Consider the following 25,859-nt stretch of genomic DNA (forward strand, 5'->3'; position numbering starts at 1 on the left):
TACATGTGTACTTCCATTGTTACGTTGTCAGCATTGTTACGGTGTGAAAGGTCACCGAATTTCGTCGTGGATACATAAAAACACGGTTACCCTAACGGTGATAAAAAATATCTAAATCAATGCTGGGTACTGTTAATGACACAGAGATTTATATTTAAAGGACAAGTCATTTGATTTATATTAAAACCAAAACGGCACATTTTTCTAGTTTTTCTTCAATGTTCCACCCTCGGTCCGAACTTGTTTGTCACAGCTCGAGTGTCATTTTTTCGTCGTTATAGGGAAACGACATGCCAAGGTAGACACGTGACAGGCGCGACAACACACAATGAAATAAACTGAAAGGTATGCTGGTACAACAAAAGCTTGGAGTATAATGGTTTCTGGTTTTAATCTCAATCCAACTTCGTTGATTATACAGTGTTATCGTTTATTTGCATAGTAAGAGGTATTATGTATTTTGATGTTATAAATTTATTGTCGATGGCCAATAAAGATTTCAGACAAGATATAGGCCTCTCTTGGCAACAAAATAACATCAAATTTTTGACGGAATGTTTGTCTTTTGTTAACGTCCATGAGTTATTATCAGCCTCTCTAAAGCTAAATGGTTGTAGAATAGAGTTTTATAGTTTCATGATACACTGTCTCAAAGTAATCAGACAATGAGAAAGGCAATTTCTTCTCATCATAGTTTGAAAGGTGACGTTGAACTTGTCAACGTCAAAGTTTACTTGTAACTGTTAACGTTCGCTGGCGGTGACGCCACGAGTATATTTAACAGCTTAGTGACGGGTAAGGCTTATAAATGAAGAGTTTTGAACATTTTGCCTGAAAGTTTGTAATTCAAATCGGTCGCAAGGGCGGCTGACCGGATTAGTATCGATTTTCAGAAAATCCAATATGGTAGTTACAATCACGTTATCGCTATCAGCAGAGTTAATTGACACCTGGTATAATTACTACTTTTAAAATTTGTGTTACTGTTTTTGGGTTCTTTTTGAACTGTTCAAGATGGCACCAAATTAATGCGACAAAGTCAAATTCCTAAGGTCGGGTCAGCTGTCAAGTCAAGCCATAACCAGAACTTCCGGGTTCACGAAGCAAAACAAATATGTAGGTGTAAGGGAAAAATGCGTTCATACTTTTCTAGTCATCGCTTAAAATGACAGAAGAAAAAGGGAAAAGAGAACTCTAATGGTAACAATAAAGGTCTTTGCCCCTCTAAACGTGAACTTCTTGTCAAGATTTATTTCCTCGCTGAAGCTATCGGTGCCTACAATGAATTTCTTTCATCGATCAATCTTTTGATCGATTTATTGAATATTTCATTATTACCTCATAACTTATTCTTACAGATCCATTCTTTCTTGGGAAAATATGAAATACTGCCAAACATTTACTTCTATGATAACATTGACTCCTGAGTGCAATACGATAGGTTCCATATTTGATAAGTTAAACACAGATGAGTTGGTAGGGCACGGTACCAGGCACGGTAATATATGATCTCCAAGAGACCTACACAATTGACAGTTTGTTTGCTTTAGGTCTAAATACCTTACAACACTACGGGGGGTGGGGGTTATTGACAAAAGGTTATTCACAAAATACCGGGATTTATGTCCGAGTACATTGTGCAACGGAGGTATTGTCTTCGAGGCTACGCGTCTTGGACAATACCGAAGCGTACGATGTACTCGGCCATAAATTCTGATATTTTATAAATAACCTTATATTAATAACCCCTCATCCCCTTTTAGTCCAATTAGGGGGAACTTTGAAATAAAACGCTTCAGTAAGGACAGTATATAAACAACTGTCACCAACGACTGTCACCAACGACTGTCACCAACGACTGTCACAGAGGACTGTCACAGACGACTATCACGAACAACTGTCACTCAGTGATGCATTTTCCTAAATTATAAGACATTATAACTCGAGACTATAGCAAAAGCGAAAGGGACCGAGATATTTCGATGCATTTGTGACATTTCAAGCTGAAAATCACACCCAGCAAATATGTTGGCAATGGTATACACTTGTTCAAATCAATGCGTCCACATATTTTGGGTTTAGCAGTCTGTGGAAACAACAATCATCTTCGACGTTGTTTATCAGAAGTCTTAAAGCGGCAGTCTTCAATGCCTAGCACTGGTATCTGTTGTTAACATAATATTATTTCTTAACGTTTATCAAATTAAGGTAGCATGCGCTTCGAAAGTGAAAGACTTAACATGAGCCCTCACAATTGGTTGATCAGAAAAGAATTTTAGAAATGTGACATTCCGAATATCTGTCCTCAAGGGGCGCTCTACCTTAATTATCTATTTATATATAAAGCTGATAAAATTTCTAGAAACCGAGTTTGATCGGAGAACTCTGTTGACTCCGTGAGTTAGTTGCAGAAAAGAAGTTTGTACTTGGAAATTGTGTTAACCAGCCAGAGCGAGATAACAGTACACATATTCATGGAGCTCGACGTCATCAAAAGTAAGCAACTAAATTTGATTTCTATTTCGCCATGGTCAAAGCTTGTAGTCATATTGACCCTTGGTAGAAAGAAATCGCTAAATGCCAACAGGTAAAATGATTTTTTCCTTACAGAAATTGTTTTGGAAATGCGCAAGTGAATATTCATGACACTACACTACTTGTCATTATCCCTACGGTTAGTACTGTCCAGTTGAGCAAGGGGGCCTTAGTTTCGAAAGAATGTCAAAAAACAGCTTAATGTCTTTACAACACACAAGTGTCCGACAGGTAGGCCAGATCGATCGCGAAATTATGTTAAAAATGCGTCGTTGAGAATGACCTACAATTTTCTTTAATAAGTCTCAATGAAAGATTTTATTGAAGCTACAGCAATATGCGCAACCTATCCATCATGTATTTGTAAACAAATTTGCAACATCAAGTTTGTGTAAAGAAAGGTGCGATGGATACCTTCGTGTTTTCCGATTGGAATTGTGAAATCATTGGAAAGACATTGCCCTTGACGAACCATCGGCCAATCATTTTCGTAAACCAATAATTATTAACCTGGAATTATTCTATGAATAACAATTACCAATAGATGTGTGCATAATTCGAACACCGCGCTTTACATGTTTTCATCGATGTTTGAATAGCAAAGTCTATATCTCTCAGCACAAACTGACGCGTACAAACGTGATGGACATAACAACAAATGGCAGATTGTAAATACAGACCGTATTTGCGACATTATAACATCACAACTCTTGGCGTTCTGTAACATCCTTCTCTCGGGACTGAAACAACTTCTGTCCATTTCGTGAAATAAACAAAAACCAGACATGTTTATGTGGATTTTATATTTTGAAATATTATGAATCTGACCGTAAGCAGAAAGAATTGCTGTTCAATGTCAAAATTAATATAGGTATGACGATAAACCCCTTGATTTAAAAAACTGAGGGAAACAAAATGTGGAAAACGAAAAGGTGTCGATAAATCCTAAGGTGAATTATTGAAATGTATACTTCACCCGTACGCCTCTCTGTGGGAGAGCTAAAGTCATCATGTGACTATTGATGAAACACTTGACAAAAAGTATGACTTTTCTAACAACAAATAAAGATAAATCACGTGATTAAGTTAAAAAGTACGAAAAGTCTAAAATTTTAGGTCATGATAAGACATGTTTCGCAGTCTTACTGCTAGACTGTGCTTGCAGTAACAGAGAAAGAAGAAATACGTCACCAACCTGTTCACGTAGTTCATGGCCTCGTCGATCCAACTCATTTGATTAGTAAAGTCTTAAATAGTTTTCTGACAGTATATGATCCGTTACCGAGGACTTTATATCTCTGGAATGTCATGGCATTTTATAACCTAATCTTAAAGGTTCGAACATACCTAATAAGGAATTAAAACTTTGATTGCGAGACTATCATGTGACAATGAGCTGATTAATGTTGATATGATAGTGATTGGTCAACATGATGTACCAATTAAGTGCAAGCATTTCGATCACATGGGTTTGTAAAATGAAAGTAAGCAAACGGACGTTTCTTTTCGACAATTGAACAGGGTTTCTCTAAATTTAGACGAGCATTTCAGTCCATAGTCTTAAATAATACGACAACGGACGCTTGATCTACCGTGACGTATCATATTCAATATGGCGGACAATGAAGGGGAAGATCGTGGCCGCGAGTACGTTCCACCAGATGGTGGTTGGGGATGGGTCGTCTGTTTCGCTTCGTTTTGGATCAACGCGACGGTGTTCGGACTCAACAACTGTTTCGGTGTCCTTCTCGTGGCCATGCTCGATGACCCTCAACTACAGAAGTCTGGAGCAAAGGTCTTCAACACAGGTACTTTGCTGATGACAAGTGTTAAAAATTTAAGAACTTGAGGACTTGAAAAGTATATTTGTTTACAAATGTTGCTGATTTTGTTTATATATTTCATACCTGTTTGGTATTCTTAAATAATTAGACAATCATTGTTGGTTAAATGCTTAACAAATTCGTGCAATTATAATATGGTACGCCAATGCTTTGGATTTTAGTAACTGTAGCGAAATACCTCTTCGACTCCAAAGAATTTATTCTAGAGTAAAAGAAGTCCATAACTTTTTCTTTTAAGGTCAAACTATTGCACCGTAACTATCTTGATCTCATAACACCTTTTATCGAAGAAAATCGTGTCCTATAGTGTATATACTCAATTGAATCAACAATTTCCTTATGATTATCAAATGGCGTATTTAGAATAATCTAGTTGGTCGACCATGAATCGGTTTGCTTGAAAATGTCTCAGACGTAGTGGCGAGTTTTACTTTACAAACTTTTAAAATGTTTCGTGTCATATCTGCCTGCGTCATTTTCTTGTTTAATATACAAATCCATTCCAGTTATATATGAACAAGAAAATGGAAAGTGCAAAGAAAATATGGGAATGAAAATTGGGGGTTTTGGTGATCACGATTGGAACTAATTTGGGATAATTGAATGGTGAAGTAATGCCTTTTTAATCTGTAATGTAAGCCCATCTGCTTTTCTTTTAAAGTTACACACTTGTTTTTATGAGTAATTTGTAATATTGCAACATTCAGCTATGGAGCACCTAACATTAGTGAGAAATTTGAAAATAATGAAAATCCAATTATCCCAAATTAGTTCCCATCTTGTTGGTGTATACTGGTCCTGATAAAGACCCGTTTTACTTACCCAACTGTAAAAAATGCACCATGATTCAAAACCCGAACAGTTGTCTGCTTTCTTTTTCAAATATAACAGCATGGGTGACGACATGAAAAAATCCTAGCAGCTATGTTAAATGAACGGGAACATTTCATCGACGAATTTAAGATGCGTCACACACTATAGGAAATTAAGCTACGCTTGTAAGGCGAGATTTGATTGGTTTGTGCCTGATGTCAATCATCTGTTGAAGTAGCTAAAGCATGGGCAGGGATTTTGTTGGGTTAGCATGTTGGGTTAGGGTTAGGACGTAGAGTAGTTGTAATTGTCCTGCTCAAAACCGATTCTGAGTAAACGAGTAAATCTAGTTTCTGGATTTCCTATGCCGTTAAAGACGGCTTTGTCCTGACTAGAGTTTATGTTAGTTTCTGCATCGGTATTGCCAATTGTTGTGCGAAGGGATTAGTGGGATAACTTTCTAGATATTACCTAGAAACAATATATATCTAGTAACAACTATTAGTTCGGTTATCTCTGTGGCTTCTCAGCTAGGTGAGTGGGTGCCGTTCGTTGTGAGTTCGAACCCGGTTGAAACCACCGTATTTTCCTGATATATCTCGAAAGGAAAGATTGGGGAGGGGCGGGTGCTCTTCGGATATTCTTTGTGAAATACCAAACTGCATGAAAAGGATTTGGTTTTACGGCGCGCGTTTCGATGGGAATGAATTTACAAAGAACAGGTGTTGCTTGTATAAGTAACAATTAAACTGACAAATTAATAATTATGGTATTATCGTAAAAGTTTAATTGATGATACAAGCTAATGCCAAGGTATAAAATGATTTAAGAGCACCAGATATTTTGAGATCTTTGGAGAGGAAGTTGATGCTATCTTGTCACGACTTGTTTGAATTTTATATCATACAATGGCAATAAAAATATGATTGGACCTAAATTTGATGAATTGTGTTTGTTTTGTTTTAGCAAAGCCAAATTTAATCGATTTAATTGATTTAATCGCTTGAAAAGTTAGCGATATTGGACAATCTTATCATCAATACGAAGTGTGGTCATGAGTCACAAGTCACATCAACAAGAGGCCGAAAACATTCTATCGATCTTTCCTATGATATTGCTGCAATACAGTTAAATATATCATATCAGTCTATTGCTGGCGTAAATACAGCGATGTGATTGGTCGAGACGTGAAAAGAACTGTCGTATATTCGCAAGATAGCACGGTTGGCAATAGCAAACATTCTTTTAAGATGTTCCATGCCAGAATTTCAATATACTGTTATGATATGAGAGCAATAAAACACATCCAGTGACGAAACACCACTCGTTTTTGACCAGTTCACTTCATACATGCTATCGCTCATGCATATATGTCGTAAACTGGTCAAAATCTCGTGGCGTACGGTAGCTGGGTGTGCTTTATTGCTTAAATACTAACATAAATTTTTCTCCATTCGTTTGTTTGAACAAAACTTCTTTGTGTCTCAGTTGTACTAATAAGACTACACGGAAATGAACTGTGCATCTTCTTTTTACGAACCAATCTTCACTGTTTGTGAGAAAATCGCTGTTACAGCAGACAGCATGGCCCGTACTCATCCTACATTTATGCTTTGTCTACTCCTGTCTCTTTCAGCGTGGATAGGCTCCCTCACGATGTTCATGACGTTTTTCGGAACCTATATCTCAAGCATTTTGACAGATAGGTTTGGTTGGCGAAGAACCGCATTTGTCGGCGCCGTGATCACATTTATAGGTTGTCTGACGAGTTCTTTCGCAACACGATTAGAAATCTTGTACTTGACCTATGGTATTCTGATCGGCGTCGGCTTCTCGGTGACCTATACTCCTTCTCTAACCATAATACCTCACTACTTCGATAGGAAGATCGGCAAAGCTGCTGGACTCGCCTCCTGTGGTAGCGGTGTTTCCACAGTTCTCCTGCCACCATTTCTCAGGTTTCTCATCGACTCGATCGGACTCTGGCACACTCTGCATTTCATCGCTGGACTAGGATTTCTGCTCATTCCTTGTGCGCTGACATTCAAATCAAACTGTCCTAGACGTAGATTCCACAATAACCAAAACGAAGATGATGGCTCGGATGCAGTACATGACGTCGGCTGTTGCAGGTCATGGCTTAACAGACATGTTAACTTCAGGATATGGAGAAACAGAAATTACCGAATATGGTGCGCTGGTATCCTCGTCGGATTTCTCGGTTACTTTGTCCCGTTTGCTCATTTGGTAAGATCAACTAACGTTTTTGTCCTACTAGACACACAAATTAGCAAATGCCATCTGCAAATTTGGTTTATATTATGACATAAAGAGGATGAAATACGTCAACTTTTTTCTCTCTCTATTTTGAAAGAAGAGGTATCAGGTCAAACATTCCTTTTGTCGGCAAGCAACCCGAAGAGAACAATAGAAATGTATCCCCTTGAACAGGCGGACAGAGAGAAGGAATCTTTTGCGTGTCTTCATTGCCGAAAGTAATTCGGACAGGCAGAATTTCCAATAACCCAAACAAATTGGTACAAAAATGTGTCCTCCTCGCCACACAATACATTGTTGGCCTGTTTCCCCTTCTGTCTGGCTGAAAACAATCTGAACAGACAAGCAGACAGAAAGAGACACCGTAGCTCCTTAGGGACTTGACAGAAATTACAGGGGGTGGGCCGGTGTTTTTTGGGGTGGGTCGCCATTTTTGCGCAAGCATATTTGAATGGTCATAAAATTTTGTGCAAACCTTTGGGGAGGGTCACTTTTTCATGCATCAAAGCTGAACATGCATGTGCACTTATCGAAGAATATGGCATACTGAAAAAAAGAAAAAAAATACCTTCTGGCATTTTCTGCCATTTCTATTTTCAGCGTGCCCTTCGGGCGCAAGTTTTAGGGTATATTAAACAACTTATTGATGACCCAAGCAGCCACATTGAGGCAAACAATTTAGGTTGTCATGATTTCTACTTACCCGACTCCTCTGTTGTGCATAACTCTTCCCTATAATGACTGAAAGTTTCGCCACCTTTCAATTTCAATTTGGAAGATTACTTATTAGATTTCCTTATCCCGTTTGCAATACATTGGGTATAGGTCGATGTCAAACGTTCATGTCACTGTATGTACATTTTTATTTTTTGAGGAATTTGACAGAATAAAAACAATTTAGAATAGTGCATAATGGCATCAATATCAACTGGAAGCGCCAGGTCAAACAACCTTTGAATAACAATTTGGGAGCAGATAACCTAAGTGTTGTTTGTAGTTTCCCCATAGCCTACAATTAATAGTGAAGCAACATTTCGGTGAAATTCCAAAATCCAATTTCTTGCACACACGTGCACTTGTAACCACCTTAGTCTCATCAAATACATTAAAATCTATAATCAAGCATACATAATTACACAGATTTACCGAGTTTATATTTTTTTTTAATTCATAGTGTCCTCATGGACTGAAATAATCACAATCATACCAATCAATAATCCAATAACACTAGGTCAAAATTTGTAAGACAATAGTTGTAAACAGAGACACAAAACAGCACAGAACAGACAGTAGATAGACGGTACACAAACAAAGTCAAATTCATGAAAGAAAGATATGGACCTCTGGCCAAAAGACCAAGAAGTGATGTCAGGTGTTTCGAAAATAGTAAGCGCATCCTGTCCGAAATGAATGGTGGATCAACATTTCGGTGAAATTCCAAAATCATATTTCTTGCACACGCATGGACTTGTAACCATCCTTGTCTAATCAAGTACATTAATTTCAATAATAAAGCATACATTATTACACAGAATTCACGAGTTTTGTTTTTTAAAAAAAGTATTCTTTGTTTTCTCATAGACTACAATGTATAGTGGATCAATATTTCGGTTAAATTCGAAAATCATATTTCTTGCAGACACATAGACTTATAACCACCCTTGTATAGTCAAGTATGTTAATATCAGTAATCAAGCATACATAATTACACAGATTTAACGAGTTTTGTACCTAAACAAAATATACATCTTTCCTCATAGACTCCTATGTATAGTGGATCAACATTTTCAGCGAAATTCCAAAATCAAATTTCGTGTTCACATGTGCACCTTCAAACACCCCATGCTAATCAAGTAATTTTTTATATCATTTATTAAACGTCTATAGATGAAAAGATATTGCTAGTTTATATTGGAAAATACGCGTTCATAGTTTTCTCATATAGGCCTACTATCATGTACTGTGAATCAACATTAATGATGAAATCTAGATCACATTTTTTGTACACACATTCACTTTTTACCTGCCACCTCAAGCAAAGTACATTTACATGAATTATCACACATATATATGTAGAGATATAGCTTGTTTTATGGGGAAAATGTTAATAGTTTGCCCAACAGACTCCCGTGTATTATGATTTGATATTTTCAGATGAAGTATTATATTGGTCACATCTTGCTTTCTTTTTTTGGGTGGGGAAGACTTCAAAATTATAACAAGTAAGAAGGGGGACTTTAACACAATACGGTTTGTTAGGGGGTATTTGAAAAAAATCTGACTATTTTTTTAGGAATCAACAACATCGCCAGTCTTCGGTTGAGAAGGGGCTTGAATTCTTGGTGCACTTAAGGATGTTAGACACATTCAGATTTTTTAGACACATTCAGATTTTTATTTTTTTCTCAATTGAACACGTCCCAAACCCCAATAAATTATATATTTTCTGAAAGCCCTGATATAGAGCTATCCGACCAAGCACAGAACAGGTCATTATTTGCATAAGAGTCACGTGACAAGCGTTTTGCTGAACCTTCCAAAAACCGGTTTTTCCTGCCTTAAGCAAACACGCTGCAAGATTTCCGGTTGAAATTTCTTTATTGACAAGCCTTGACAATATCCTTCAAAACCGCGTCTGCGATTTTCTCTCGGAGGCTCCATTCAAATTATATGGCGTGATAATTAAAATTCCTTGAAAAGCACCTTCGTCCAACACCTTTAAGAGCGCATTAAAAAAAACAAAGGCAGATAAAGGAAATCCCAGACACGGATTTTGAGTTAATTATGTTTCCAATGGACAGTGTGAATTTCAAGCAGCTAGTGTTTGTGAGCGCGAATTGACGAGGTGCCAAAGAAGGCTACCTCATTCACACATTGAATTCGAGAAAAACGCAAAAAACCTGTTTTGTTACTTCGACGCCACGGCGTTTGATAATTAAACGTGCATTAACCTAAACGCGGGCATATTTTGTTACCTAGTGATAATGTCGACCGGAATGACAGTTGTTCAAAGAAAACTTCCGAGGAAAATAAAATAAATCGCGGAAAACTACCAATTTTTGGAGCCTTGCGTGTCGACACGTCGCCACAGCGAATGGCTTCAGTGGGAAAAACAATGACGTCAGCAGTCATTACTGATAGCGGGCGTGTCCTAAATTCATATGTAAATAAGCTTGTTTGCGTTCCCCAGATCACACTCCCCTCACACGCTATATACTCATTGCAGAACCGTAGACTTGATAGTGTACTATCTCACTAATTGTTTATCTAACATGGCGAAAAAGACGGCAAGCACCGTAAAGCGGCGTGTGCAGGCTCCGACCAACCCTAAGCAAAGAGTGATAAAACGTCGCACTGCTGAGAAATCGTCGTTGACACGATGTCTTGACCACACTAAGAAAAACGACTTGCTGTCTGGTGTAGACTATGTCTGGAACTGTATGAATACTTGTTTATTGGACTAGACTTCGTCAAACATTTAATTACGGTTTATTGTTTACAGACGTGTTCACAGCACGTCATTATGTAAATTGGCTATTGCCACGCACCGTTGTGTCACTCAAGGGGGATTATGCAAATAGCGATGCAAATGTGTCCACAATGTTTACAAAAGCTGAAATTTGACAGAGAAATGAACGATTTGGTATTTATCTACCTTAAATGTCTCTGGCTTCTCTCTCTCAAATTGAGTACGTAACTATCTCTCCACCTGTTCCAGAATCCATTAACCCTTTGCACCCCAAGGCCCTGGGGTTGAGTTGACATTTGGAAGTACCATCTAGTATGATGTCTGACTTCTTAAATTAGCAAAGACTGTCCCCCATACCAATATATTTTTGGAATCACATAAAATACTTGTCCCAAAAATATGCAAATTATGATCATGTGACCTCATTAAATATTCAAAATGGCCGCCCAACATATAAAATATTGTATTTTTTCAACATATTTCTTTATATTCATAGGAAATCCTCATTAATTTATCATTTTCATCACCAAACCATTGCTTTCTATCACATCAGCATGAACTCATATAATATTGAGACAAAAATTATGAAAAACACTGATATTTTGTATAGTTTTGGCCTGCTAAGTGTAATGTAAACAAAGGCCCTGTATAAGGGTTAGTTCAGTCAAAGCATAATGTAACATAACATCCAGCATCTTGTATGTGAAATATTTCAAATGGTAAGGATGTATATTTTGAATGACAATGAAACACTTGTCCCAAAAATATGCAAATGCTAGTCATGTGACCTAATTAAGTATTCAAAATGGCCGCCAACATTAGAAATTTATCATTATTTTTACATGTTTTCCAATTTTCCAGTAAAAAATAATCAATATTGTATCATATGCCAATGCTGAATCACATTTTATAGTCCCATGACCATGAACTTTGATGTAAACTTTATACATTATGATAAACTTTACACAGATTTGATAAACTTACACAGATGTCCTTGTCCTCACTCGTAAGTGAAGAATTATACACTGTGCCCTTGAATTGGGGTCAGACAGGTCAAGTATCCTATTTTATAACATCTAACTATTGAATTCATCAAAATTTGTCCACAATAACAAGATATTTTTTGAATTGTAGAATAACAATTGCCAGGAAATATGCAAATACTGGTCACATGACCTCATTAAATATTCAAAATGGCCACCAGTATTCTAAATTTACAATGGTTTTCAAATATTTGCTTCTCTTTCTGGTGACATTCTAAAGAATTTATCACTTCCCATTACTCAATTATGTCTAAATGTATATTAGATTCTGCTTTCTACAACTGATGATTCCAAGAAAATGTTTGAACATCATTTTTATGAATCCAATACAAGCTTTTTTCAAACCACAGAGAACAGTAATGTTACAATCATTTTGCAAAACGCAGACTTTGATTATTCGAGTTTGCAAATTTCATCCAATATGCATGCAAAAACATAAGAACACACAATTTCATTGTAACCAAACAATATTATATTTTTTCTTTAGTAAAAAAAGTAAAAATAATGTAGCAACACACTATAAACCAGACCAAAACCCTAAAAATATCACAAGGAACCATATCTGGACAAGGTGGGTTTTGTGGCATGTACATCATTTGTATAATAAAATTGGGTCGTAGAACACAACACAATCAATATTGATGATATCACTGTCTTTTATCATATTCTGAGCTATGCATGTAATCTGTAAGTCTTCCTCTTTCCATCTACCAACTGTAACATTGAAGAGAAAAAATGCAGAAAGACCTACAGTATATTGTCTTTTCAAAGTACAGTACTGTGTGTAAACCTACTAAACTTTCTCATTTGTTTTCTCAAATTATAAATCACATACAGTAAATCTCATTCTACCTTCAATTGCATTTTTACAATCAAACAAATTACTCTGAAGAGAACAAAAGACTATAAACCCCAAGCATTATGCTTGAAGACAACAACAAATATAGTATCTATACAGTACAAAAATGTCATATGATACTATTTTTACTATCAAACAAATTACTCTGTACAAAATAAATACTACAGACCCCAAGCGTTATACTTGGAGACAAAAATAAATTGAGTATCTACACGGTCCTATATGTCATCTGATGCTGACATACAGTCACCGGTGGACCATCGTCCTCTGGTGAATGAATAGTTGACAGAAAACAGACTGGCTTACTATCCATCCAAGGAAGGGCCAGCTATCCTCAATAACATCATTTCCCTCTGAACGTAGGTAAGCATGTCTAGCAGAGCAGAACTAAATTTGACTGTTCCACACAGCCATGTGTCCTGTTGATAAAGGTCTTGCTATCCTAACACTTGTATAAACGTTGTCTGTCTTCAGATGATGGCCTAAATTTAGTAAACCCTCCATAAGATCAAACATTCCTTGCCTAGCTTGCTTCACACTCCTTGCCTTCTGGTTATAGGTTCTCTTTGCCTGAAACATAAACAAATACAAAATTTTTAAAATGTTATATATTTTGTGCAAATAAGTTTCAGTAAGATAATCCAAGTACAAAGCCATGCCTTTTTCATGGTGGCATATTCTATAAATAAGAAGAACAAAGCTTGATATGGACTAAGGAATTACTATTACATCTCTCTCTCTCTCCTCTCTCTCTCTCTCTCTCTCTCTCTCTCTCTCTCTCTCTCTCTGTCAGGGTAGTGCAAACATGTTGCAGTTACATATTGCAAATACTAAAATATAAGAGTATGTAATACACTCTTGATGGAAATCTGCAAGGTATTAGCACCCATTTGCTTCGATAAAATTTATACCACAAATAATAAGTTTGTACAATGCTTACACACACTATCTGTATCCTCCTTACATTTGAACAAGCAGCTAAATAGTTCACCTTTGGCATTAGTATCCATGAATAAAAAACAATAAGATTATGAGGAATATTTATATAAAACCATATGTAATACAAAAGACAGACGGTAAGTTCCGCCTGCAGTACACATCTACAGTCAGTAGGACACGTCCTACAGTAAACCTAACAATGCCCTAAATGCCCTATCTTGCATCTGTCAACGTCTGTCTTATCATCTCTGTTGTTGCTCTGTCTTTGCCTTGTTGCTTTGAGGTCTGTCATGTTTACTAATAAACATCGAGCTATGCCAAGTGTCATCATCGATACATACATCTAACTGTGCACTGCAAGTTGTCAATTATAAAGAGGAACTAGCCTACCTTTTCTTACTCTGCGCTGCCGCGGTGCCGGATTACTTTGAAGGCACGGGTCGGACTTCCAGTTGCTCTACTGGCGGCTGAATTTCTTCGCCGTTGGTGTGGTCATAGGACGCCATTTTGATCGACATCGATGTCCCGTTGGTCTAATGTGCGATGTTCACTTTCTGAGCGGATTTCTACTCGGCTTCGGTCAAAACTATCCCCCAAAACACCCCCGTCTTATAACGGATCAAAGTGTAGCTGTCGTCGGCCGCCATTTTTAAATTCCTGTCAACTTTCGCTAACGATCGCCGCTTAGATATCACGAACTTGATAAAGCTGTTCGTATGTGAAACAGTATGTGGTTGTTTAGAAAGTCGTATTAGGCCCCCTAGCTTTCTGACTCAGTGTTATATGGCTGGCATTGCTATTCAGGCGGAAAAGGACCTGACGTCAACGTATTGCAAAATCAGGGGTCAAAAGGTCATCTTGCGGCAGTTTAGTGCCGAACGGGGTTCAGAGGGTTAAGAAGTCGTTGACCTTTCTTCCAGGTTTGTGAGAGTTTCTCAGCAGATGACATTCTGAGTTTGTACTCTAGGCCAGGATCATCAGAGTCAGGCTCAGCATCGGGCATTCCAATCTTCGGATTAAGAGTCAGGAAATCTGCTGGAGTCAAGGTTATTGACGAGTTGATATCATCATCCACGTAAACCAGTGGACGAGTGTTCACAACAGCTTCAGCTTCAATCATTAGTGTATGAAGTTGGTCGTATGTGAGACATGCTTTTCCTATAGCTTTCCGTAAGGCACTTCTTAACACATCCACCAAGTCTCTCATAAAATCTTCCCATCCAAGGAGCAAGTTCAACGATGAGTTTCCACTTGATGCCTTGATCAGTCATGTACTTTCTGACACCACGGTCCATGATGACATTCATCCATACTTTGTCCAAGACAGACTTTGCTAGTTTGAACTGAGGAGCGTTGTCAGAAATTATTTGCTCAGGGGTTCCACGGCGAGCAATAAATCTCCGTAAACACAGGAGAAATTGTTCTGCTGACATGTCCTTTATCAGTTCAAGATGAATTGCTCGCACAGCTAAACAAGTGTACAAGCATATCCAAACTTTCTTTGTACCTGGACTTTCTTTGATGAACAAAGGTCCAGAGTAGTCAAGTCCAGTATATGTAAAGGGCGGTGATCGTGTCACTCTCTTCCTTGGAAATGGTGCCATAGCCGGCATCTTATATTGACCGCCTTCAGCTCGTCGACAAACTCTTCAGTCATAGAGGAATCTTCTTACTTGTGAGCGACCTTGAGGGATCCAATACTCGTGGCGAGTCTGAGCCAATGTCTGTGAAGTTCCTGAGTGAAGAAGCTTTTGATGATAGCTCTCAATCACAAGTTTGGTGAAGTGGTCCCTCGTAGCGAGCAGTTTTGGGCGAAGAGCACCTTCAGAAAGTTCAGAATTTATGAGTCTTCCATGGCAACGAAGTAGCCCTTTATCATCTGGTTGTATGCCTAGTTGATACTTCAGGTTGTGTTTTCTATTTCTTCTTATGGCTTCCAAAACGTCAGGAAAGTTTCTTCTCTGTACATGAAGTTCCCAAAGGAGTTTTGCCTGTGCGATTTCCTTTACAGTTAAGGGGCCTTCTTCAGAATGCTGTCTCCTCAGTTTCTTTATGAATCGACTAGCCAGAGCAGTAACCCTAAGAAGCTTTATCAGTGATGAGAATTTCTTGTCATCGATGCCAAAGGGGCTAGTTGAGCTGCAGTCTTCCCCAGACAACAGACCTGTTTCATATAGTATTCTTGTTCTTTCTTCTGATTTTAAAGTTTTCAATAGTTCTTTGTTGACTTCAGATGCATTCCAAGTGGGACAAGTGTCTTCAGGATTACATAACCAATTCGGACCATGCCACCATTTTACCATATTTTCAAGTTCACCATAGGATGCTCCTCTTGTTGCTATGTCAGTAGGGTTTTCCTTTGTGTCAACATATCGAAACTGGATGCAAGAGTTGGATTTAATTTCCTTCAGTCTGTTTTCCACAAACACAGTAAGAGGCTTCTTTGTTGTCATCCATTTTAGCACGCACTGAGAGTCTGTCCACAACATTTTGTTTGTAATTGGAAGTGAAAGTTCCTTCTCTACAAAGTTGAGGGCTCGTACACCAATGATTTATACACGATCAGTCATCCATTTCAGCGCGCACTGAGAGTCTGTCCACAACATTTTGTTTGTAATTGGAAGTGAAAGTTCCTTCTCTACAAAGTTGAGGGCTCGTACACCAATGAGTACGGCAAGTAATTCAAGTCTTGGTACACTTATTTTCTTCATAGGTGGAAGACGGGTCTTGGATAACAGTAGATTGACTTGACACGATTTCCCTTTCAGGTGATGCAAGTAGACAGCCGTTGAATAAGGACGAGTAGAGGCATCACTGAAGCACATCAGTTGATATTTTACTTGTGTAGTCTCATCGCCAGTCCCTATGAATCTTGGGAAACTGTGAATAGGAACGAGTTGCAGTTGTTTAGCATTGTACTTCCACTGGCTTAGACTTTCTTCGTCAAGTCTTCCATTCCAGTTAAGTTCTGCTTTCCACAGTGATTGTAGAAAAAGCTTTGCATTCAGTGTTACTGGAGTGAAGAATCCAAGGGGATTGAAGATTGAGGAAATAGACTGTAGTGCTTCTCGCTTTGTAGACACTACTAACAGCTTCTCTATTTTAGGACCAGGTACAGTCATTGTGTCTTCTTTCACATTCCAGTTTGATCCTTGGACTTTAATCTTGTCACCTCTCGATTGATCATGCGCTGGTATACGGTTCAATAGTAACTCTGAGTTGGATGTCCACTCATGAAATTCATAGAAGCATTTGCGAAGATCTTCTTTGCATCAGTGTAGAAGTTGTAAGCGGATTGCGAAGCATCAGTTCTGGTAATTACATTATCCACATAGATATTGCCTCTTATCTTCTGTGCGGTCTGACTTCCATCTTTCTTTAAGTGATGGTCCACTTTGGCGGCTAGAAGAAAAGGACTTGAAATCACACCAAACGGGATACGGCAGAATCGGTAGGTTTGAAGGTTGCCATCTACCCTTGGAATTTTACAGTACTTTAACCAGAAAAATCTAGTAACATCTTTATCAGGGGCTTGAAGTCCCACTTGTAGAAAGCCTTTTTCAATGTCCGCTACCATGGCAACTTTGTTTATTCTGAAACGTAGTAATAGTCCACATAAATCTTTCAGCATGGCAGGTCCTCGGTAGAGACATTCATTGAGATTCTTAGAGTTCTTCATTACTTTGGCAGAGGCATCATACACTATCCTTACTTTTGTGCTTGTCTTCATGGGATTAATCACAGCATGATGTGGCATATAGTGTTTTTTGTGTTCTTCTTCAGATGCGTCTGTCAATTGCTCAATTATCTCTCTTTTCTCTGTTCTTCAATAATAGGCATTGTATTTTTCTAGAAGATCTTGGTTCTTGGACAGTTTCTGGACCAATGTCTTTAAACGCCCATAGGCAAGTTCACGATTTTCAGGCAAGTCAGGTTGTTCCTCTTTCCAAGGCCACTTGACATGGTATATTCCATTTTCAAATTTCACAGTTGCATTGAAGTGTTCGAGTGCTCGGTCATCATCCGATTCTTCATAAGAGTCATTCATCCCGACTGTTTCCATACCCCAGAAGTCCGCAAGATTTGGCGTTACGTTAAGTGAAGAATCAGGACTTGTGTACATAGGAGTCTCACTGCCAAGTTGACTACCAAGTGTGAGTATTAACATACTCGGCTCGTTTGCTGGTTCAGGATTACTTGGTGTTCTTCCAGTAAGTATCCATCCAAGTTTGGAACCAAGTAAATGAAGGCCACGCTGGACTTCAACTCTCTGTGGCAGTATCAGATCAAAATAGTAGTCGTTACCAATAAGTAGTTCAATAGTGGAAGTTTCAGTTTCCTGAGGTAGTGAATCAGCCAAAGGGAATTATTTCCAGAAAATGTCCCAGTTCTGAAATGTCTCAGTGTGAATTGGCATTCGGTGTAAAGTTCCGGTGATTTGTGGAACAATGTTTACAGTGACAGTCATAACTGAACCATCTCGAAGACAAATGTCCAATATAGTCACTGGAGATATGATCACTTTTGAGTTTTGAGTTCCAAATGTGACAATAGACATCTCTTCAACGATTCCAGTTTTCTGTCTTACTTTTCTTGCTAGATCCTCTGTGATGTATGATCTGTGACTTCCGGAATTAAACATGATACAAACAGACTGTTTCAATGAAGAGTCTGGATTTTTTATCATAGTAGTGGCAGTTTGCATGAGAGCAATTTCTCCGGAAGCCATTAGAACCTTTTCTGTATTGGGTTCACTATCTATAAGATGTCCTTGAGTAATGAGAGTATTTTCTTTCCTTGAAGATGGGAACTTTTTAGGACAAAGACTGCTATGGTGATTCTTTCTTTGATGACAGAAAAACATGGCTTATTGACAACACAGTCTTTCAATCGATGTCCTTTCTTTAGGCAGACATAACACTGACCTTTGACCTTCTCTTTTCTTGCTTCAACAGTTGAATACTTCATGCATTCATCACTCCAGTGGTGTTTTTCACAGAAATGACAACGTCTCTTAGGATTTAGGTTTTCACTGGCTTGATGAGTTGGTCCCCTCTCACCAATAACCAAGACTTGAGCAGATGATACTGATGATTCTGCGTACAACTTGGATGCTGATGGTGACTTCTTAGGGTTGCTTTGTCCTTTGTGGAAGGAAAGTTCTGTGATGTCTGTCTATCAGTTGCTTTGGCAGCCGTGAAATACCGTTCAAGGAGTTCTCTGAGTTTACATACTGTCCATTTCTCTCTAGATCCCTTTTGCAGCTCGCGCTGGAACAGTACCTCTTTGGGAAGTTTGGACGTGATGATAGAAACAAAAATGTCCTGGTTAACATCCTGTCCAATGGCCTCTAAACTTCTTAAGTGTTTTTCAATACCATTGTATAGTGTTCGTAGACTGCCTGCTTGATTTGCTGATACTGGTAGGCTGATTAATTTCGAGTAGTGTGCATTAATTACAGTTTGATTATCTCCAAACCTCTCACAAAGTAATCTCACGGCTACATCATAGCTCTCATTTGAAGGGGTCATACCTGATATAGCGTTCAGTGCATCACCATGAAGTTTACTCCTCAGGTAGTTGAACTTCTCTATTCGTGACAGATGAGACTTCTGATGTATAGTACACTCAAAAGAGTCCCAGATTCTTCCCATGCAAGCACATCACCACTAAATGATACCAAATCAAGTTTAGGCAGTTTCACAGAGACTGGAGATGGAACAGCAGATTCAGATTCACCAGATAGATGCGAGTGCCACTTAAGTTGTTGTTCTTGGGCTTCTAGTAGTTTCTGAGTTTGAAACTGAGTCTGCATTTGAATTTCGACCAATCTTTCCATCTGTTTGGTTAGATTACATTGTACAGTCATTTGCTTTACTTGAATACTGTTCTGTAATGCCGTTAATTCACCGACACAGTCTCCCACAGCAGCCATAAGGTCAGTTATTTTGACCTCTTCATTGTCAAATTTTTCTTTTTCTTCTCAGTTTTTAGTTTCTTCAACCAATAAGGATAATCTATAAGTGGCATCTTTAAACTTCTCAACATAGTCTTTCATAGTTCTCGTTCTAGTAGATTTTTATACCTAGTTCTCAGTCCTTTTAAGTTGGGGAGTGACATCTTTGAAGTTTCTAAAGTCAGTGAAGTTTAGTTGAAAGTTGATAACTCACCACTTAATGAAAGTTCTTGCAGTTTTGTCTGCGTTAAAAAATTCTAGTTTCTTCAATGTTGCTTCACAGTTGTTCACCTAAACTTCACGGGTAGAGTCTTCAGTATATCCTCTTTAGTTGCTGCCAAGAGTAGTGGGAGTGTTCTTCTTAAGTCCTCTCTCTTCCAGATCAGTCCCCTTCAGTTCAGTTCAGTTCAGTCCGCCAGATCCGTACCTTCTGTGATGTCCACCAGTATATTCACTCAGTTCAGTCCACCAGTTCCGTCCCGGGTTTCGCCACCAGATGTTGGGAAGTCAGTTAAGTTTTGGCAGCATCACAGGTCAGCAGTTGAGGGCAGCGTAGTTAATCACGTGACAAAAGTTGATAATGCAGCAACAACTTTAATTCACTGAGGAAGAACTCCTTTACACTATAGGTAGTAAACTGACTAGTGTGGCACAGACAAAAATCTATGTGCAGTTGACATCTTTGAAAATCGGCAGAGTCAAATAATTCAACTTCCAGGAGTTTCAAATTCATAGCCAGTTGTATAGTAAACACCTATAGCCTGGTCATGAGGGCTATAGCGCCCGTCTATTACCCCGAGGGGCCGTGTGTTACCAGAAAACACATCGCTATTCCCCAAGGCCGTAGGCCTAGGGGTATAGCGATGTGTTTCTGGTAACACACGGCCACGAGGGGTAATAGACGAGCGCTATAGCCCAAATAAAGACCAAGCTATAGGTGTTTTATAACACACCACATGCTCATGTTGTATTGTTATATAGTTTTTAATGTGTTTTGATATTTGCGCCGCAACAATCCATTGTGACAAGTTTACTGACCGATGTTTCCAAAGCGGTTTCAGTTGTACGTGGTACCACTTTCTTTCAAAAATATACTAAGCATACCTAGCGACATCCTTAGTTGTACTTTAATCTTTTCCGTCGATTAGCTGGTCAAGTTCCTACGCTGTTAGAATGTTGGAAAATGTTGGAAAATCTGTTTCGGAGAATGTGTCGTCACCTATCCCGGACGCACATCATGTTCTAGTCGCCCGTCATTGTTGCAAAGGGTCAGACGACACTACGGTCACGTGACCGGGCACTTTTCCAAAATTTGTGAGGACTATTTCCCTAGGGAAATAACTTTTCAAAAAATACCCCCTGACGTCACTTTTGTCGATCTGGTGGGACTAGACGTATCTATTTTCTCGTCACGTGACGTATTCTGGCGAATCACGACACAGAATGAGCATGTGGTGTGTTATAATTTGTTTTCTTGTATTGTGACAAAATCATCTTTACCGCATTTACAATCCAAATAGAGAAAAACTAGCTAAGAAATTAGAAAAGATTTGGACTGATGCAAATGATCTAAATGAGCATGCAAATTTTGTGAATGTGATTAGAGAAGAGTCAAAGCTCAGGCGCATAAAAGTTACACGGAGTTCATGAATATTTACAAGTTTAGCTACTCAGAGCCAACTTAATGAGTTTTCACAATATTATCTACCTGGAAATGTCCACACGAGTTATATCGTAGAGATTCCGCGACAATATCCTTTCAGTAACAGGGGAGAGTCACTTATTTTCATGCACGGATAAGGGGGGGAGGTCACTTATATTGTGCAAGAACCATTAAAGGGTCACTATTTTTGATGCAGCGGCCCCGCCTGTAATTTCTGCCAAGTCCCTTATGTCACTTCAATAAACAGGTCGAACAAATTTTTGGTTTGTTTTCCTCTGATATCCTTTCAAAACAACCAGAAGAAACAATGTCAACAAGAACTAATGCAAGAGCTAGTGATTTAGGACTGTCCCTCTACCTCTTCTACTAAAGGCGTGTAAGGTGAACGTCACAGGGACGAGCAATATTAGCATATACGGATCCATTTGATAAGCTTTGTTATTTTCTTCTCCAATAATACTAACCTTACGTACTTATCACACCTAGCTCATTGCTTTGAGATGAGTGGTACTTGTTGTTTGCCGAATATACCACAGGGGCAGATGAGAGAATTGAGGGTTTAATCTTATTTGTTTTTGCAGATTAAATACGTTGAAGAAGTTTGTCCCGATCCAAGCACAAACGGACCAATCTTGATATCATGCATAGGTCTGTCTTCGATCGTTGGTGGTATTGCGCCTGGGTACATATCCGACAAACCAGCGGTGAAACGTGTTATGACCCGCATAGAGTTTCAGCAACTGTCATTTATAGTCATCGGCCTGTTCAACCTCCTTGTTCCTACTCTTGTCATGAGTTTTCCAGCAATGGTGGTGGCTACGTTGATCATGGGTATCTTTGATGGATGCTTTGTGTGTATGCTGGTGCCGGTGGCTCGTGATATTGTCGGACCGGACGACGCCGGTCAAGGAATAGGTTTCATATTTTTCACTATCGCCTTTCCTATGCTTGTTGGAGGACCAACAGCCGGTAAGTTTTCTTTGTTTCATTCATTTCATTCTCAGGCTCACGTATCCCTACCTAAGTAGCACCTTTAATGATTCCAATGGAAACAACTTTCCATACTGACATGCTATTTCAATTTTAAAGTGCGAGATACTTTCCTTCAATGAAGTCACTCAGATCAAAGTACAGTTCTTCAGACCCCTGTATAAGTTTATGTCGGTACACTGGTTTCAGGTCAAAATTTGGACTTAACACTACTATAATATATAAACACGATTGGAACTTATTTGTGATAATTGGATCTTCATATTTTTCAAATTTCTCAAAAGTGTTTGGTGCCATATAGCTGAATGTTGCAATCTTACAAATTACTCATAAAAACAAGTGTGTAACTTCAAGAGAAAATTAGATGAGCTTACATTTGCAGGTTACAATGACCTTACTTCACCATCCCATTGTCCCAAATTAATTCCAATCGTGTTTATAATGCATTATTATCCATGACAAGGTCATCTACACCAATGTGACTATATGTACAGGGAGTGCTAACAAGCGGAATACTGGTTATTTCCTTCCAACCCATTTCCCTCTCACGGGTCAAACTTTACCACAGAAAACGATGTAGTTTGATTGAAACTTGTATGATGATGGTGATTTGGTCCAGCGAGTAGACCCGGAACCAGATAAAGAACACAAATACTGACTAAACATCGAAAGTAGTAGGGACTTGTCCGCTTGAATCAAAAACTTCATCGGCAATTGCTCTTGTTTCATTACAAAATTAACAAATCCATTGGAAACAATTGAAAACAGAAAATTATAGTACACAGTTTGTTTCTCTCCCGCGACAAATATTACCTCAATATTCATTTTCATAAAATTATTGGTTATGATTCCTAAAAGAAATCGCCCGCCGCTTCTTTTGCTCTACCAGAAAAATCTGATCATGAGAAACAGCATATTTTGCCCGCCCGAATATTTTTTCTGAACGCTTGTTTTACGAAATAACTATTATTATAGGGTTTTCTGTCTACTCGTAAACAGCTATTTTTCATGTATTTGGCAGGTCTAATTTATGACATCACCGGCTCGTACAACCTAGCATTCATCCTCGCCGGAATTCCTCCCATACTCGGAGCTTTGATAATGTGTTTTGTGAAGCTGAAACCTGTAAAGGATGAAGGCGGAGAAGAAGGAAATGCAGAAAACATACCTATACGTGATGTCACTGACAACGACGGAGATGAAAATGTCAACAGGCTGCCTTTAAGGTTTATCGACCAACCCGGTAGAGATGGCGAGTTAGTCGACAATCCACGCCATCGCCGTGAGACGACAGTAGAAGGCCGAGCTCCTATTAGTAGTACCAGTGAGGTTGACGAAGATATGTGACATTATGAAATATTTTTTTCTCTATAATGTCAGTAAGATGAGTGCCAAAATCTATCAGAAATTTAAATGTCTGCACATGTCCACCAGGTCATTTGGTGAATGTAATCAGTGAAACAGAGCATGGACTGACACTTCAAATTACATGTATCCTATTATCCGATAATTGCTGATTTGGCGTGGTTAGCTTTATACAATCTGGAATGTGATACATACAGTGTATAACATTGGAGAAATATTTCCTTTTGGAATATTTTACGATAGTTACCAACATTGTTGAATATATATATATATATATATATATATATATATATATATATATATATATATATATATATAATATATATATATATATATATATATATATAACAAAAATTCCTCTCTATATACATTTCCTAGCTGTTCTATCTCTGAAATAAGGGTGTTTGTGTAAATTCATTTTTTTACATTTGGCGCCTCGTACTCGTATTCTGGATGCAATCGTTGTTATTGTCCAGATTTACAACAGATGTACATGTGATCTTTCATTTTATTTACAGAGATCTGTATTATGTTAACGTACGCAAGATCGTGTAATTTCTACCAAACGTCATCGAAAGTTCCCTGGTGTGTATTGTACCCGTATTGCCTCAAGTGTCCGTATTATTCGGAGAAAACTTTTCAAAACAAATGACCTTCTATCAACAAAGAACATAAATGATGATTTTATGTTCAGGTACACGGACCGTCAAATCATCCTAAATCAAATTTATGTTTCGTTTACCATCTTTGTCCCATGTAATAACAGGAAAAAGCCATTCATTTTCGATTATATCACAAGCATTTGTTAGGTTTGTGATTCATAGACGAGATTATTCTTCTTAGTTTGTACGTAAAAGAGGCGATCAATATTGTAGACAAACTACTGAAATATAAGCGGGCTCCTCCTTAGCTAATATGATACGTGTCTTTGCCATCGTCTGTAATGTCTATAAAAACTTCCTAGTCTGTCCCGTCAAGTCGACGCTCTTCCAATGACAGAGGCTTTTCTGTATTTATCCATGTTAAGTAGTATTTTTAACTTTCGTCAACAGGGCAAACTCTGAAATTTCGAAAAGTCTTCTTTCATTGGAATGCTTTGATGCCGCCATTAATTCTTATTCAGACTTTACAGGCATAACTAGCATTGCTGCACAATGTTTAAATGCCTCAGACGTTGCCCCTCGTTGCCAAGGACCGGTTTGTGTAAAGAACGTGTTTTATGGTTCGCCTATCTGAGTCATGTCAATGCTTGTTGAGAGTACTCGAAAGACGAATTTATAATGATGTGTATACTGGGTGAAATATTAGTATTGACGTGTTCGTAGAACCTATGGTGCCCTAAGCCGTTCAAGTCTCGAGAATGTATTCAATATGGATAATTTACAACATCGAACTCGTTCTATCGGTTTACCATAAGGCTTTCAAGTCTATCAGTATCAACTGTCAGGTTTCTGACATTTCAGATCATGATTTACTGGAATCGCCGGCGAATATTAAAGTTTTTAGATAATAAAAAACTGTTTAATAATTAGAGCACCTAACCCTACGTGTGAATTGCCTTTCTATGTACGTGATACTGATTTAACACTTACAAGGGGTCAAAATATCGAGGACATAAAGGGATAATAAAGAATGGTATTCTTCAAATAATGAAATGGGACATCCTCAAAATAATTGGCTTTAATGTCCCCAAGACGACGCTCAAAATGTAAACTATCAACATACAGCCAAATTTTGTATTCAGTAATAACAACCTCAATTTCGTTTCTCACGGCGATGCAACACGACCGTACTGGTGAACGCTACGCTTACGTATACGGTGCACAGTTGTAGATAGTTTTTTGGTTTCGGTTTGTTTATATGAGCGGCGAGGTATGCGTATATACATAGCAGATATAATTAGCAGGGCAGGTACAATTTTCGGGAAAGCAATTTGTCAAGTTACCTGACTTCTTGTCAAAATCTTTCTGTCATTGTCAACAAATACCCTACCCTGCTGTAATATTACTCTGGTGCTGAATGCAATAGTTCACCTGGACGGTTGCAATGTTGTGATTAAAAAGGTGTAAGGTTTGCGTCTCATAAAATCGGTTCCGCGTTGAAAGG

At 38.3% G+C, this 25,859-nt stretch overlaps 2 protein-coding genes across 5 annotated transcripts in view; one reads left to right on the forward strand and one right to left on the reverse strand.

Moving 5' to 3' along the window:
* LOC139135656 (interferon-induced protein with tetratricopeptide repeats 1B-like) overlaps positions 1 to 25,859 on the reverse strand; it is a 75,992-nt gene that overhangs the window by 49,794 nt on the left and 339 nt on the right. The window contains exon 1 of one of the 3 annotated variants that reach the window (XM_070703180.1): positions 5,202 to 5,330. The exons of 1 other annotated variant lie outside the window; for it this stretch is intronic. The gene's annotated coding sequence lies outside the window, so the exon portion shown is untranslated. Of the gene's footprint in view, positions 1 to 3,730; positions 3,818 to 5,201; positions 5,331 to 25,859 lie in introns of those variants that run through there. One more of the 3 variants, XM_070703186.1, reaches the window with a different exon arrangement.
* Positions 4,019 to 25,294, forward strand: LOC139135657 (monocarboxylate transporter 10-like). 2 transcript variants are annotated; one of them, XR_011553017.1, is made up of 5 exons: positions 4,019 to 4,343; positions 6,829 to 7,439; positions 21,980 to 22,367; positions 23,410 to 24,007; positions 24,153 to 25,294. XR_011553017.1 is itself a non-coding variant. In XM_070703189.1 (4 exons), exons 1-4 carry the CDS (start codon positions 4,148 to 4,150, stop codon positions 23,733 to 23,735), a joined length of 1,521 nt encoding a protein of 506 aa, XP_070559290.1. In that variant the 5' UTR covers positions 4,019 to 4,147; the 3' UTR covers positions 23,736 to 25,294. The 2 variants fall into 2 exon arrangements, 1 of the variants encoding a protein (XP_070559290.1); XM_070703189.1 differs by having other exon boundaries at positions 23,410 to 25,294.

Source organism: Ptychodera flava, chromosome 6 (genome assembly GCF_041260155.1).
Source record: "Ptychodera flava strain L36383 chromosome 6, AS_Pfla_20210202, whole genome shotgun sequence".
NCBI classification, from domain to species: Eukaryota; Metazoa; Hemichordata; class Enteropneusta; family Ptychoderidae; genus Ptychodera; species Ptychodera flava.